The following is a 15,941-nucleotide window of genomic DNA, read 5'->3' as shown; positions in this document are numbered from 1 at the left end:
TAGGAGCAATCAGACAGACCTTGTCCCCACTTCGTGTGTGAACTGGTGAGATAATGACTGATTCCCAGCAAGGGCCACTGCAGGGTGGCTTGTGTATGATGGAGGAAAGGAGAATAAAAGCAGTTTTTACTCCTCCCAGAGTCTTGAGATCTCCAGAGCATTCTGGAATCTATTCTGACAAAAACTTCACTGGGCTTTGGTCCCTTCCAAAACTAGGGATTATGAAAGCAGAGGCAGGGGGACACTTAGGCCACAGTATTTTCACTCTTGACATCTGAGGATGATTGAGGATCCCAAGGCAGAAGTTTTTACAGCCTAACTCCCCCTTATAAGCCTTATAAGCATGTGGTCTGGGCAAAGCACAGGGTGTAGAATGGTCAAAGAGACAAATCCTGGAGACTGATTGTTGTCTGTGACCTGGATGCCTGGAATTCCCAATTTGAGAGTGAGGATAGCCAACAATAATGGAAAAATATTTATTCACAAGTAGCCATTCAGCTTCAGCTTTGGAGAGTTGATTAATACTACTTGTGTGGCCTGGAATCTCTGGTTAGATATTTAATGCTTTAAAATCTCCACCTTCTCATCTGCAAAACTGAAGATGGACTAGGTGCCCTCTAAGATCTTTGCCAGCTCTAAAACCCATGATTCTCTGAGACAGTGGTTCCCCTTCCCCACCTGCAGCAGCTGGATAGGAAGCAGTGTTGAGCTGGCTTAGACTTGGTTACTTGGTATTAGTAAGCTTAACATGTACACAAGAGACTCCTTGTTGGTGGAGTCTTTAAAGAGATGTTTTACTCCACCAAGACAATTTTTAAAAAATCACCTAACAATAAACACAACAAGGTCTTGTACTTTCTGTATCCTGTCAGTCAATTGCATGACTGTAAAGATGTGGTCTGCTGGAGAAAATCATTTGTGCAAGCCTGCCTCTTCACTTCTCATACTTTCATTAATGAAATATGTATGTAGTTCATTCTCATAAAGATTTTATAAAAATGAGAAAGAAAGCATATGAAGCAATAGTTATTGATGTCTTCTAGATTTTCTTGTAGGGGTAATAATCTCATCTGAATTTTCCCCCATTATTTCAGCACCTTCTTTTCCCTTTCATTCTTTATAAATCTTCCTTCAATGATTCCCAGATCATGTCATCTCCAGCATGAATTTCCTTTGTTTATACATGATCTAGGCCAGCTGCTTGTCCCCCCTTCATCTCAAATTTCACTTCTACTTTCTTGTGTAGTTCACTGTTAACTGAGTCATTAGGATCCAATTATTGTGATTCCATTGTCCTTGATGATAAAATGATCATTATAGAAAGAGAAAAAGTCATACCTTCTTTCTCTTAGTTGTCCTCCCAACAGGTTAGCCTTTGAGGGCTTTTGGAATGATGTGGCTTTCACACCAAAATTGTCAGTTGATAGGAAACCCAATACTAGGGTAGACAGATGTGTGCTTTCCATGACCTGGCCTTTCCTTTCCTTTGCTATGTTTAAGTCAGGCTGCTCTTAAGGACAAATTTTGACCCCAGATTATAATTCATCCCTTTGAGGCAGCTAAATTAGCACAGTAGAAAATACTCTGGATCTGAAGTCAGGAAGATCTGAGTTTAAAGGGGGCCTCAGACTTTTACTAACTATATAACTCTAGCCAAATCACTTCATCTCTGTCTGCCTCAGCTTTTTCAACTGTAAAATGAGAATAATGATAGTACCTGCCTCTCGGGATTGTTGTGGGAATCAAATGAGGATCTTTGTAAGTGCTTAGCACAGTGGTTGATACACAGCAGGCTCTTAATAAATGTTTATTCCTCCTCTCCCATTCATTTAACAAATATTTAATAAGGCCTGTATGTTCCAAATCCTGTGTTCAGTTTAGGAAAATTAAATTTAGATAAAACAATGGTCCTTGCCTTCGTGGTGTTGCCAGTCTAGTAGGGAGATAAGTCATGTGTACAGATAGCTACTATACACAATAGTGCATCATAGAGCAGACTGATTTCAGAAAAGCCTGTAAAGATTTATACGAACTGATGTTGAGTGAGATGAGCAGAATCAGGAGAACATTGTACACAATAACAGCAAGATTATGTGATGGTCAACTGTGATGAACATGGCTCTTTTCAACAATGAGATGATTCAGACCAGTTCCAATAGACTTGTGATGGAAAGTGCCATCTGCATCTAGAGATATGAAGGAGAAACAATGTGGATCAAAGCATAGTATTGTCACCTTGATTTTTTTTCTTTCTCATTTTTTTTGCCTTATGATTTTTGTTTGTTTTGTTTGTCTGATTTTTCTTTTGTAACATGATGAATATGGAAATGTGATTAGAAAAATTGCATCTGTTTAACCTGTTTTAAAAAACAATACATCATAAATGTCTTTGAAAGGTAAAGGCAAGATACTCTTTGAGTATCAATCTTTGAGGTCTAAGTAAAGAAAGTTATTACTTTTGGGGAATATCAAGGAAGACTTTGGAGCAAGTGGAGTACAGGGAGGGATTTAGTATTCATTCATCAGGCCAATGAATGAATAAGGACAGGGAGCCAACAGGACAAAAATAGTAAATGCTCCCATTGCATTAGCACATTTTTCTATGAGATAAGAAGTAAAAACATTAATCTCTATTTTGCAGATAAGGAAATTAAGACCCAGGGAAATCAACTGATTTGTTCATATTACATGTCACTATCAGGATTGGAGCTCACTTAAGTCTCCTGATTCCTTTCTACTGCATGAAGCTGCTTGCTCTCCAAGGTCAGCGTACCCCAGAGATGAAGGAGAAGGGCTCTGGCCACTCCTTCTTGCTCCCTACATCTTGTGTCATCCACCTGCCTCCTCCAATGCCCACAGTCCAGGATCTCTGCCCTTCCCTAGGAAACTGGGTCTGGTCCATACCAGTGGGACCCAGTAGCTAGAAGAAAGCTCTAGTTGGGCATAGATGAGGAAACTGTGGTTCGGAGAGGGGCAGGGACTATCCCACAGTCACCTAGGTACTAAATAGCCATACTCAAATTCAAACCCATGTCCTCTGATCCTAAACCCAGTGTTCTTCCCGAAAGATCTAGAAGCAGAGTTTGAGGGCAGAACTCCCGGAGTTTGATGGCGTAGACAGACCCTCCAAATCCCACAAGAGTCGGCAGCGGCCCCCCGCGTGTGGAAGAAGGCACTTAATAAGAGTATGTTTAGCTGAATGGAGAACTACTCCAATTTAGGATTCTCCTGAGCATCTTGGATAGGGATGCGCCCATGGCCGGCAGCATTGCTCCCTCTGGTGGTCTGGACTGTCACTGCCAGCCTTAAATTCTAGCTGAGTTCTATGTGTTCAGATTTCTCGGGGGCATCTTTGCAGTGGAAGGAAATACAGTACTTAGATGCAGGGTACAGGGAGGTCAGCATTGGACAGAGGACATCTAGGAGTCCCAGTGTGAGGTTCACTTGTAAAGGTCCTCGGAAGTCAGAAAAGGTCATGAATAGGGAAGTCCCCTTGGAGGAAATTGTACCCTCCTTCTAGGAAGGCTCATAAACTCACCCCATCTGCTTTTTTTTTTGTATATGGGGGGTAGTGGTAGGAAGTTACATGGAGAAGGATCCCCTAGAGTTTGTTCATTAAACATGTGATCCTTTGGCCAGTCCATTTTAAGGTCCATCAACAAAAGAAAGGTCTTGCATTCAACTCATTTGCACTAACTCAACATATCCAATCTGTTGGCAACTTTTGTCTATTCCACCTTCACCATATCTTCATAAACATCCCTTTCTCTCCACTTACCCAGTCCCTTCCCCAAGGCAGGCCCCTGTCGTCTCATGCCTGAAATATTGTCTTCTTTTTGCTCTCATTGCCCCCAGTCCCTTTTTATCCTAGACCTTCCTCCACTCAGCTGCTAGAGTGATCTTCCTAAAGTGCAGTTCTGACCCTTCTCCACACATACACTTTAATAAACTCCAGTACACTTCCTATTTCTTCCAAAATTAAATATCAGATTCTCTGCTTGCCATTTGAAGTGCTTCATAACCTGGCTTCTTCCAACCTTTCCAGTTTTCTTACACACACACACACACACACACACTACAATTCAGCTGTCAGTATAGTTTCCTTGGCTGGTCCTCACACACAACACTCCATCTCTCTACTTTGTCCCTTCTACTGGAAGTCCCTGTGTCTGGAACACTTTCTCTCCCTGTCTCTGTCTCCTTCCTTTTCTGGCCTTCTTCAAAACTCGGCCTCAATTCCCAACTTCTTCAGGAGGCCTCAAAGTGGTTCTCCCCATCCAACTCCACTCCCAACTACTACTGCTCTGAGATCATCACCAGATGTCTTGTGTGTACATAATTGTCTACCTGTTTTTATCTATATACTAGGTGCTGGGTAAACTTTGGGAATGGTCATGATTAGAGGATGGAATGTGGATATGATGCAGTAAAGAAAAACTAGTCTCAGCATCCTACAGGTAAAAGATTCAGGAGAGAACTGTGTCACAAAAGCCGAGGAAAGACAGAAGAGATGGTGATCAATAGTAGCAGATGCTGCCAAGGAGCCAAGATGACTTGGCAATTAAAGGATCATTGATAACTTTGGAGGAAAAAGTTCCAGCTGAGTGATGAGTTTGGAAGTCAGGTCACAAGTTGTTAGAAAAAAGTCAGTGTGATGAGACCATGTGGTAAAGGCTATGAGTGCAGAGAGCTTTAGAAAAAGCTCTAGAAAACTAGAAAAGTTTTGTTATGAGAAGGAGGAGGGACCTAGAGCAATAGCTTGAGGAGATAGTTGGGTTAAGTGGGGAAGCATATTTGTAGACAGTATTGAAGGAGCCAGTAAATAGGGAAAGATTGAAAATATGAGGTGAGACTCTATTATACACTGCTAGAGAAAGGGTGCAATCAAGGTCATAAATGGAACACTTTGTTGAAGGGAAGAACCACATATTCCATATGAGACTAAAGCCAAAGCTTCTTTATCTACAAAATGAGGAGATTGAACCAAATGTTAACATTTACTCTAGCTCAAATCTCTGTGATCTTCCTCATCATCACCATTAATTCTAATTACACATCTATCTGGAGTTCTGGAGTAAGATGACCTGTGGATTAAACTAGATCTAAAGTCTTGGGCAACCCAAATGTATGTTATTCATAGGCCACATTCCTCCCTGTGGCCCAGATTCTAAGCCACCTTAAATTCCCAAACCAGTTATATTCTTTACAATATAACTTCCTTGAAAGCAACTATTCTTTCTTTTCTTTTCTTCTTCCCTCCTTCCTTCTCTTTTCTCCTTCCTCCCTCTTTTCTTCCCTTCCTTCCTTCCTCCCACTCCTTTCTTCCCTCCCTCTCTTGTTCCTCCTTTCCCTCCCTCCCTTTCTCTCTCCTTCCCTCCCTCTTTCTCTCCCTCCCTCCCTCCATCCCTTCTTTCCTTCCTTCCTCCTTCCCTCCCTTTCTCCTTTCCTTCCTCCATCCCTTCCTTCCTTCCTTCCTTTCTTTTTTTCCCTCTTTATCTCTAGCATTAGCATAGGCCTTTGAATATATTTGATATTTAACAAATGCTTGCTTACTTACATTGATTTGAATTCAGTTCAGGAAGCATAAGTCAAAGAGATGTGTCCCTTATCCTCCCACTCCTGTAAGCAAATGAACAGCTCCCCCTTGCTAACTTTCCTAATCCTAAAAGAAAATCTCCAGTGGTGGAAAAAGGTCCATTCTTGGCATTTTCTCAGTTCTCATCCTTTTTAATTCCTCTGCAGTCTATGATACCATTGATAGCCCCACCCCCTGCTGAATGAATGTTCTCTCCTCGCTGAGTTTTCATGACAATTCTGTTGTGGTTCTCATCTTTATCTATTGGGCCTGTCCTCAATCACCTTTTACAGAACCATCAGTCACATCCCATCTCTTATGCATGAAGGGGGTCTCCTATTGTGGACCCTCTACTCTCAATGATAAGATTTCATCAGATTACTTAAACCTATCTATGTCTTGCCCTTATCTCTCCTTGGTCCCACTCCTCCATTGCAATGTCCCATAGACAACTCAAACTCAGAATGTCCAAAAGGGAACTTGCTGTCTTTTCTCTTCTTCATTTTCCTATATCTGTTGAAGACCTTACCATTCTTTAAAATACTAGGCTTTGCAATTTAGGAATCACCTTCAATCTTGATCCCTTCTAACCTCATCAGTTTCCATGTGTTATATAAATTCTAGCTCCAGGTTTCTCATGCCCATCCACTTCTCTCTACTCACATCACAGCTGTCCTAGTCCAGGCCTGTATTACCTCCTAACAGAACTCTTGCTAGAGTCTCCTTGTTGGACTTCTCCCTCAAATCTGGAGCCCCTCCATTCTATCTTCCACATAGCTACAAGACTGATATTCCTAAAGCACAAATTTAACCAGAAGTTTCAGTGTTTCCCTCCAGGATAAAATATAAATTGCTCACAGTAAGGCTTCTGCCTGTCTTGCCAGGCTGATTACATGTTACTTTATTTTAAGCCGTTCCATATACAGGACCTTCCATTTCCTGCCTCCATATATTTATACTGACTTCCCCTCATGTCTGGAATACTCTTCCTCCTTACGCATCCACCCAGTTCTCTTTAAGGTCGTGGCTCCTGATCTGCTCGATTGTTAGTGGCCTCCCACCCCACACCTGCTTTGTATGGATCCTACATTTACTTTTCTGGGAACAATGTTGTGTCCCTTCCCCGCTGGCCAGTAGAATATAAGCTAACAGTGCTTAGTATGTTTTCAGTATTTGAGAAATCCTTGTTGGATGATTACCCAGTGACCCAGGGTTGGTTGATTACCCAAGTCTTCTCAGGACGAGCATCATGGAGGTAAGGGATGGGTCCTGGCTGTTTGGAGTGCTAACCAGCAAAAAAAAAAAAAAAAAAAAAAAGGATTTCATTTTGGAAATGAACATCTTATTTGGCTTTTGAGGCCCAGCTCCAATGTCCTTTCCATGGGCTTCTTTGCTTTGTTTCATGAAAACAGCTTCAGCTCAAAACATCTCCTTCATTTCTTGCTCTGCCAAAGGCTAGAGGAATTTTCAAAAGATGAAACTGACTTTTCCTGAATCTTCTTTTGTTGATTACACTGGGAACCTATCCAAATCCATTTCCTCCTAGGTTATTTTCATTCATTCATTCATTCAACAAATATTTCTTCTGCCTTCCCGGAGCTGACAGTGTGATGAACTAGAGAGAAAAACGGATCTGGAATCAGAAGGCAGAATCTTTAGAGTAGATTGGGCTGGAAGGAACCTCAGAGATCATTTACTTTATTTTTACCTGCCTTATTTTTACAGACCAGGAAAATGAGACCTACAGGAAGGAAGGGATTTGGCCAGACACAGAATATTAGTGAAAGAGCTAAGGCTCACACCACCAATAGTTCTGCTACTTCTGGATGACTATTGATAGAGGAATAGGGCTGGAAAAAGCCCAGATGCAGGAGCAAGAGCCTCCAGAGCAGAACTGGATTCACTCACTCACCGAAGTCTACTGAGGACTAATCCAAGGCTTCCTTGATGTGTGATTTGTATAAGTTCCATTATCTCCAATGAATTGAATCCATTATGAAAAAATATTAGGTACTATATCTTGGTATATGTATGAATCCCCTCCCTACTACTTACTCTGTAACCATGGGCAAGTGATTCTCTTTCTATGATTCTCACTGGTTAAAAAAAAAACGTTAGACAAAGTCAGAAGTTCTTAACATGGGGACTGTGATCTTATTTTTATTTTATTTTAATTAGTTTTTCTTTTCTTTTTTTGGTTATAATATTTTTATTTTCCTCAGTTACACATAAAACAATTTTTACATTTGTTTTTAAAACTTTGAGTTCTCTCCCTTTTTCCCTACTCACACCCCCCCCATTAAGAAGGCACCTATGAAATTATGCAAAACATTTCCATAAAAGTCATGTTGTGAAAGAAAATATAGATCCCTTGCTCCCCCAAAACCTTCCATTTTAAAAAAGTATTAAAAAATATGGTTTACTCTGTATTCAGACGCAATCAGTTCTTTTTCTGAGAATAGATAGCATTTTTTATCATAAGTCCTTCAGAATAGTCTTGGATAATTGTATTGCTGAGAATAGCAAAGGCATTCACAGCTGATCATCCCACAACATTGCTATTACTTTATACACAGTACATTTCACTTTGCTTGAGCCCGTGGAGGACTTTCTAGGTTTTCCCTTGAGCATTTTGCTCATAACCACATACCACAATTTATTCAGCCATTCCCCAATTTATGGGGATCCCCTCAATTTCCAGTTCTTTGCCTTGAAAAAAGAACTGCTATAAATATTTTTGTATCTATATATATGATCTTTTTTTAAAATATGATAACTATATTCCAGTATAATTTGTTTCCTTTGCGATCCATATATTTTATTTTATGCATTTAACAATATCCTATTTCTCTGGATTTCTGAGGGGTTTGATGGTTATTGGAATAAAGAAAAGGAAAGAATTCCAGTAACTGTCAAACCCCTTAAAAATCCAAAGAAATAGAAGAGAATAAGCAAAATGACAGATAGAATGTGATGTCAGTACTAAGGGGAGCCTAAATAAAGAAAACTGTTCTTTACAGAAGCCTCAGAATTTGTATGTACGTTTATAATGAAATTTATATCTCGGTATAGGTTTTATCTTAGAAAAAATTCTGTTTATTCTTCTTTCCCATACATTTGTGAAGTTGAATTTCTACATCAAAGTAGACTTTATATTTGTCCTTAATAAAGTACAAATTACTAAAATAAATAAATAAAGATACAAACAATATCCTGAGAAAGGCTATTCAGCCATAGGCTTCACCAGAATGCCCCAGGGGTCCATAAAAGGTCGCAGGCCCCTGGGTTATGTTATCTCTAAGATCCTTTTCTGCTCCAAATCTTATAATTCTGTGACTTGGGGCTTTCCCCAGAATGCCATATGATGACCTCTGGTTTAGAAGCTGGTTCTGCTGCTTCCTGGAGAATCTCTGGTGGCTTCTCAGTCTCTCTTATAGCATACATTGTGACTTTCAGATACATCTACAACGAAAGAAGGGTTAGATCCCAAAAGTACTAAAGGGAGGATGGGCTGCTTGGGAAATAAGAAATATGAGTTGAGTTGACCTTACTTACTGGAGAAGAAGAAAAAGTATCTGCAAAACTCAGAGGAAATATGATAATTTCTATAATAATTTAAGGTTTAAAGGACTTTCTTCCTCCAAAGCCAGAAAGACAGGTGCCAGAGAAGGAAACAAGCAAAGTGAAATGAGTTTCTCAAGATCACATTGTTAGCCACTGTTAGATTTACAACCTGGGAGTCATTTTTACTTTTCCTCACCTCCTCTAGTTACTTATTGAGTCTTGTTATTCCTCCCTCCCTCCAGTAAATATATTTTATATCCATCTTCTTTCCCCAGTTATAGTGTACTCTAGCTCATCATCTTTCATCTGGATTCTTGCAATAACCTTCTAATTCAAGAGATCTGAATTTTGTGTGTGTGTATGTGTGTGCGCGTGTGTGTGTGTCTGTCTGTCTGTCTAGGTCCAGGATCCCTCTGTCAGTCTGATGAAGTCTGTGGATCCCTTCTCAGAATAACATTTTAAAATGTATAAAATGAACAGGAATACCAAGGAAATGTATAAAATGAATAGGAGTACCAAGGAAACCAATTATATTGAAGTATAATTATTAAAATGACTTTCAAAACAACTCATAGACTCTAGATTAAGAATCCTTATTCTAATTAGTCTCTCTTATACCATCAGCACCTCTCTACATGATTCATTTCATGGCCAGTTTATCAAATGACTCTGAAATACAATTCTGAATATGTCACAATCCTGCCTCAAATTTAAACATGTACTCCTACTCTGATGACATTTAAAGCCTTTTACATGGGGTGCCAGCTGACCTTTCCATTCTTTCTTCACATTATTTCTCTTAATTGATTGATCCCTTTATGTTTCTGTCACATTCCCCTTACCCCTACCTCTTAGAATCCTTTTCTTCCTTAAATCCATTACTTTTAGATGCCACTTTTTCTAGTTTTTCTCTGAGAGCTTTTCTTCTCAGCTTTTCCTTTTTTAAAAAATTATCTTCCTTTTGTTGTGATTCAGTTGTATCCAACTCATTGTGACACTATTTTGGGGGGGGGCAGTTCTTGATAAACATACTGCAGTGGTTTGCCATTTCCTTCTCCAGCTCATTTTACAGATGAGGAACCTGAGGCAAACAGGATTAAGTGATTTGTCCAGAGTCATACTGCTAGTATCTAAGGTCAGATTTGAAGTCATGAGTCTTCTTGATTTCCACTATCTGCACCACCTCCCTGCTTTGACTTATCTGTTTATATATTGTATCACTAAGTTATCATAAGCTTATTCTTTTTAATTTAAGTTTTTTTTATTTTCAAAACACATGCAAGGATAATTTTTCAACACTGATCCTTGATCATAATCTTCTTAAGGGCAGATACCCTTTTTCATTTTTGTCTCCATCTTCTCAATACTTAGAACAGCATCATGCACACTTTAGGCACTTAATAAGTGATTGTTGAATTGATTCTAGTTAATAAAAATCTGATCAGAAATCCTTTCTGTAATATCCCTAACGATCCAACCTCTGGAGGCAGCAGGAAGTAATGGAGAAAACATTGCACTTGGAGCCATTAAGACCTAGGCTCAAATTTCACCTCAGAAACTTACCAGCTGTGTGATGCTGGACAAGCCACTTAATTTCTTAGTGCCTCAGTTTCCTCATCTGTAAAAATGAATGTTATATTTGAAGGCTTTTGAGGTCCTTTCCAGCTCTACATTGTATGATCCTGTGATTTCTAGTCATGAGGAGCTCCCTTTTTCCCAATACAGTTCTTTGGACTTTGGTAACAATTCTACTCAACTGGAAGTTTTTCCTCGTTTCTAGCTGAAATGTGCTTGCCTCCCACAGCCATCCATTACTCCAGATGTGCTCCCTCTTGCCAAGCAAAACATTCATAATCCCTCCTCGACTTAGGAGTTCTTTATACCCTTGAAAGCATCAGAAGAGATACTTCTCTTCTCCAGGCTAAACACCTCCATTTCCTCCAAGGGATCTTTGCATAGCCTGGCTTTGGACTCTCTTACCAGCTGGTCACCTCCTGTCAGAACTCGGCTTTCTTTCAATATCTAGGAACAGACTGAAGGGAAGAAGAAAGTTGGGAATCTGAGGTCCTGTCAGGGTCCAGAGACAGTTTCCTTGTAAGTGTATGGTCTGTAATTATGTTATCTAGGAATTTCCATTAAACTCAACAAAGACGGGTTAATCATTTTCTGAATTCAGGTTGCTATGGTCAGAGAAGAGCATAAAAAGATGGAAAAAAAAAAGATGCCCTTCAAAGATTTTTCAATCTAAGAGTACAACATAAGGAAGTTCATAGATGGGAGCAAAGGAGAGGGCCAGTTAAAGGGATAGGAGGAATTTGAGGAGGAAGAAATCATTTCACCTGGATTGGGGAGGAGAGAAAGAATTCAAGGAAATCTTTTTGGAGGAACTGGACCTTAAAAAAAAGATTCCAATACTTAGAGAATTGGCTCTTGGTCTTCATGAATGAGTGGAGACAGGACAAGGAAGGATGTAGGATCATAGATTTGGACTTTGAGGATCAGAACTCTAGAGTGGGAAGAGACATTATCATCCATCGCTATGCCCTCCATAGTCCAGATGAGGAAAGAGGGCTAAGTGAGGGCAAGATCCCACATCCTCTAATTGCTCTACCCACCCCACCACCTCTCCACCAGAATCCCTCCTGGTTGGTGATTTGGCTGTAAAATGGATAGTGAAGAGAAATTCTGTGAGTTAAGGATGGAACTTGTAAAGGGGTATGATGCCAGACTAAGAAATTTGTATTTTATCCTGTGCTTTTTTAAAGTGTGGGTCTCTGGGAAATGGGTGCCATAGAAAAGCTCTGGGTAGTTGGGAGAAAAGGCTAGTTTGGTGGAGAAGATTTTTTTCTTTATTAAAGCTTTTTATTTTTCAAAATATATTGTATGGACAATTCTTCAACATTAGCAAAACCTTCTATTCCAATTCTCCCCATTCCCCTTATCCCCTCCCCTGGAAGGCAAGTAGTCCAATATATGTTAAACATGGTAGAAATATGTGTTAAATCCAATATATGCATACATATTTATACAGTCCCCGATGCATAAGAAAAATCAAATCAAACCAGAAAAAATGAGAAAGAAAATAAAATGCAAGCAAATGATAAAAAGAGTGAAAATGCTGTGTTGTGAACCACACTCGGTTCCCAAAGTCCTCTGAGTTCAGTTTTAAACAAATGGAGTTGGGGGAAGGCCAGGCAGAACTAGCTACCTCATAGGCAGTTGGAAATAAGAAGTCTGCAATTTAATATTAGGAGAGATCAGGGCCGGGCATAGCAATTTGGCAGTTGAGGAGGAGACCAGAGGCCAGCCAGGTAAAAGTGAGGTCCTTCCTAAAATGGTAATCTGGAGAGGGAATCCCCACGGAAGGGACTGTTTACTGCCAAGTAATAAACAAACAAACAAAACAGCCTTAGAGGACTGGTGAGGAAAAGGGAGAAAGTGGGGCCTGATTAGTGGTAAACTTGGGAGTTTAACCTCCGGAGGAGCCCCCTCTGGGTTCCTGAGTTTCCTCCATCTTCCCTATCCTGAGTTTGTAACATGAGTGTGCATAATTGATGCCCTCCTGTTGCCCAAGCCGGCCCTTTGTTTAGAGAGCATTGCTGAAGGCCCTTGAGGTAGCTCCATTAGTGAGGAATCCCTGATGGGCACCACAGCAGTATCTGAGCCTCTGTATATCCTGTCTGGCAGGTGTTGACAGGATTAGAACACTCTTCAAAGGTTGAACGAGGGGACACTCACCAGCTTCCTAAGGGGGGGTTCGTGAACACGCAGATGGCCAGAAGTCCTGAAGGCTATTAGCAGAAGATCCAACCCCCTTCATGACCTTAAGCAAAGAACTCTCCCTTCCCTGGGGCTAAATTTCCTCATCTGTAAAGGAGGTTAGATCGGCTGATGGCTAGGGTCCTTCCCAGGTCTGATTCCTGTGCAGCTGTGTTCCTCTGCCCATGAGAAACTGGGTGACCTTGAGTTTGGAGGCAGAGGACCCTAGTTCAAAGTCTAATTCCATGAGGTAGTCTCTAAAGTCTCATCCAGTTCCAAATTCAGAATCTTTAAGGTCCATCCCAATTCTGATATGCTATAAGTCCACAGATATCCAGAGAGTGATATGGGTTTTGACCAATTCTCTGATCCAAATGGAAAGATGCTGAACCACAGTCTCTTTTTCCTGACCCCTGTCCCTGACCTGGCCAAGATGGGCCACAGATTCCTGGACCTGCAGCCCTGCCTTGCCTAATAGGACCCTGCTTCTGAGCTTGAGTTGATATCACTGAAATCACTGCAGGAGCTTGTGATTTAGCTGGCAGCTTCACAGATCTGTAGCCTTAGACAGCCTGAGAGCTCAGGTCTCCCTACCCAAAACCAGGGCAAAGAGTCACCAAGGGACAAGCACTTCCTCGGTTCTGATTCTAAGAGCTTTTAAGTGCAAATAAGAGAGCCCTGGAAGGACCTTGAGCACAGATACTTCAAAAGTCCTGAATTCAAATGCTTTCTCATCACTTACTATCTCTGTAACTTGCACAAATTATTTGGCCTCTCTTGGTCTCAGTTTCCTCATCTGTAAAGTAAGAAACTCAGGCCAGAGGGCATGGGAAGGAGGGAAGCACCCAAATGGACCTGAGGGTCTTCACTCTGGGCTGAGCAGGAATGAAGCACCTTTGCTTCATCCCAAAGGAAACCATGAGATTTAAAGCCTAGAAGCTGAGATAGTAGGAAATAGCAGCCTGAGAAATCTTTCTATTTCTGGCCACTCAGGGGAGATAAAAATAGCTTTTCTTGCCTGGCAGGAGCCCCTGATCTCTACTTGCAATGCTGCTTTCTCCCTGGGGTGCCCTGGGGCTGGGCCCTGGTCTAGGCCCTAGGGTCCTTTGCCTTGGGCACTAGCTCTGGCTCCCTTGCTAACGCTCTCTTTCTTCTCTCTTCCCTCTTCCCCCCCCCCTCTGTCTCTGTCTCGCTCCCTCCTGTCTCTATCACTTTTCCTCTCCTATCTTTCTTTTCCAGTCTCTATCTCTCTCTTTTCTCTCCTTCTCTCGCTCCCTGTGGTTCCCTGAGTTCTAGGCTCTCTTGCCCAGGGCTGGGCTCTGGACTTTCTTCTTTCTAAGGCTTGATTCTGGGCTTGGGGCTGGATTCCAGTTCTTTATACTCTAGGTCTGAGTTCTGGGCTCCTTCTCCCTGGCTTCCAGGCCAGGGAATGTGCTCTCTGCTCATAGCTAGACTCAGCTCTGGGCCTGTTGCACTACCCAGAGCCAGCCCTCATAGTTCAGTTTAATTTTCCCCCAGGGACATAAAGCCTTACTTTATGCCATATCCTACTTGACTGGGACCAGCCCCAAGTTCAAATATCCTAAGGCTTCCTATTAAATTTGAGGGCTAGAATGGCACGAACAGGGGACAGGAGCTATAGAAAGCCCAAGGAATGAATGTCCAAGATCCTGTAGGTAACAGGAGAGAAATGAAGGCATATGCTAGGAACAAGTCCTGTTTGGAAGCTGCTCCTTCCATTGAGAGTAAGGCCATCAGGAGCTCTCTGCTCAAGACAAGGAGGCCCTGATCCTGATGGGAGGCGAAGGCCCTGCTGGGCTCTGCTCAAGCCTCACTGCAAAGTACAATTGAAGGATTCAGACCAGGCCATGGAGGGACTGGCCGAATAAGTGGGGCTTTATTTATTCTGCAGGAAAGGAGATGGGAAGTGCGGGGCGGTGCCGGGGGATAAGGGCAATATTTGAGTGTGGAAGAGCAGCCATTTGGAAGAGAAATTAGATTGGTCTTGCCTGGCCTCAGACAGGCGAAACAAGGGACGATGAGGAAAGGTGCAGAGACAGATCTTGTTTTGTTGTTGAAGAAAACTTCCCAACAACGAGGGCTGTGTCAGAGGAGGATGATCAAAATGGAGTCTTCCTCAGTGGGGGTCTTCATAGTGAAGGGAAGATGGAGGGGAGGGAATAAGTACTTATTTATTAAGCTAAAGAAATAATCATGGTTAGCAATTATGTAGTGCCTACTGTGTACCAGGCACTGTACTAAAAAAGCACTTAACAATTATCATTTCATTTGGTCCTCACAGCAACCCAGAGAGGCCAGTGCTTTTATTATCTCTGTTTTACAGATGAAGAAATGGAGGCAGAGAAAGGTCAATTAATGTTGCCTTGTATTTGGTCCCTTTTTGCAGAAAAATGAGTGGCTCTGTCTGAACTGCCAAACGCAGAGGCTGCTGGAAGGAAGCCTAGGTGACCCGGCCCCCGTGCCCCTGCCCACCCCCAAGCAGACACCCACAAGCTCGCCCCGACACCAAGCCAGTCCCTCCCCGCAGAAGCAGAAAGGGCCCCCGGCCCCAGGGCCAGGGCAGACCCCCCACACCTCGCCCAGCCTCCAGACCAAGCACCTCAGGACATCCGAACCCAGCAAGCCCCCAGGCGGCCCCCAGGAGAAGAAGCCCAGCGGCCCAGCCGAAGCCAAACAAGTGCCGAAGCCATCCCCTCTGCCAAGCACGCTCACCGAGTCTCCCAAGATGAAGGATGGGCCCAAACGGGCCGAACCGCCTCCGGCCGACAGCAAGGTGGCCTCCGTCGCAGAGGCCCCGAGAGGGAGTGAGCACGAGGTCAGTGGCCTTCCCGGGGTGGGGTCCCAGCCACTCACATGCATAACCCGGAGGAGGGGCCCTGCTGGAAGGGCCTCGGAGCCCTCCAACGCCCTCCTTTTACGTGGGAAAACTGGGCCCAGGGAGGGAAGGGCTGGCCTGAAATGACACAGAATTATAGTTGCGGGGTTCTAGAATCACCCCCCCCCCCTCCCGCCGGAGCGCTCC

General features: G+C 42.4%; 1 protein-coding gene across 2 annotated transcripts in view; it reads left to right on the top strand.

Annotated features, from left to right (window-relative positions):
- The window catches only part of BSN (bassoon presynaptic cytomatrix protein), a 117,074-nt gene that overhangs the window by 71,552 nt on the left and 29,581 nt on the right, over nucleotides 1-15,941 (top strand). For both annotated transcript variants that reach the window (XM_031959159.1, XM_031959166.1), the window contains exon 3: nucleotides 15,306-15,734. In XM_031959159.1, the coding sequence (XP_031815019.1) occupies nucleotides 15,306-15,734 (429 nt within the window). The remainder of the gene's footprint in view (nucleotides 1-15,305; nucleotides 15,735-15,941) is intronic.

Source organism: Sarcophilus harrisii, chromosome 1 (assembly GCF_902635505.1).
Source record: "Sarcophilus harrisii chromosome 1, mSarHar1.11, whole genome shotgun sequence".
NCBI classification, from domain to species: Eukaryota; Metazoa; Chordata; class Mammalia; order Dasyuromorphia; family Dasyuridae; genus Sarcophilus; species Sarcophilus harrisii.
The sequence above is the reverse complement of the archived record's forward strand: the minus strand, read 5'-3'. Positions and strand labels throughout refer to the sequence as shown.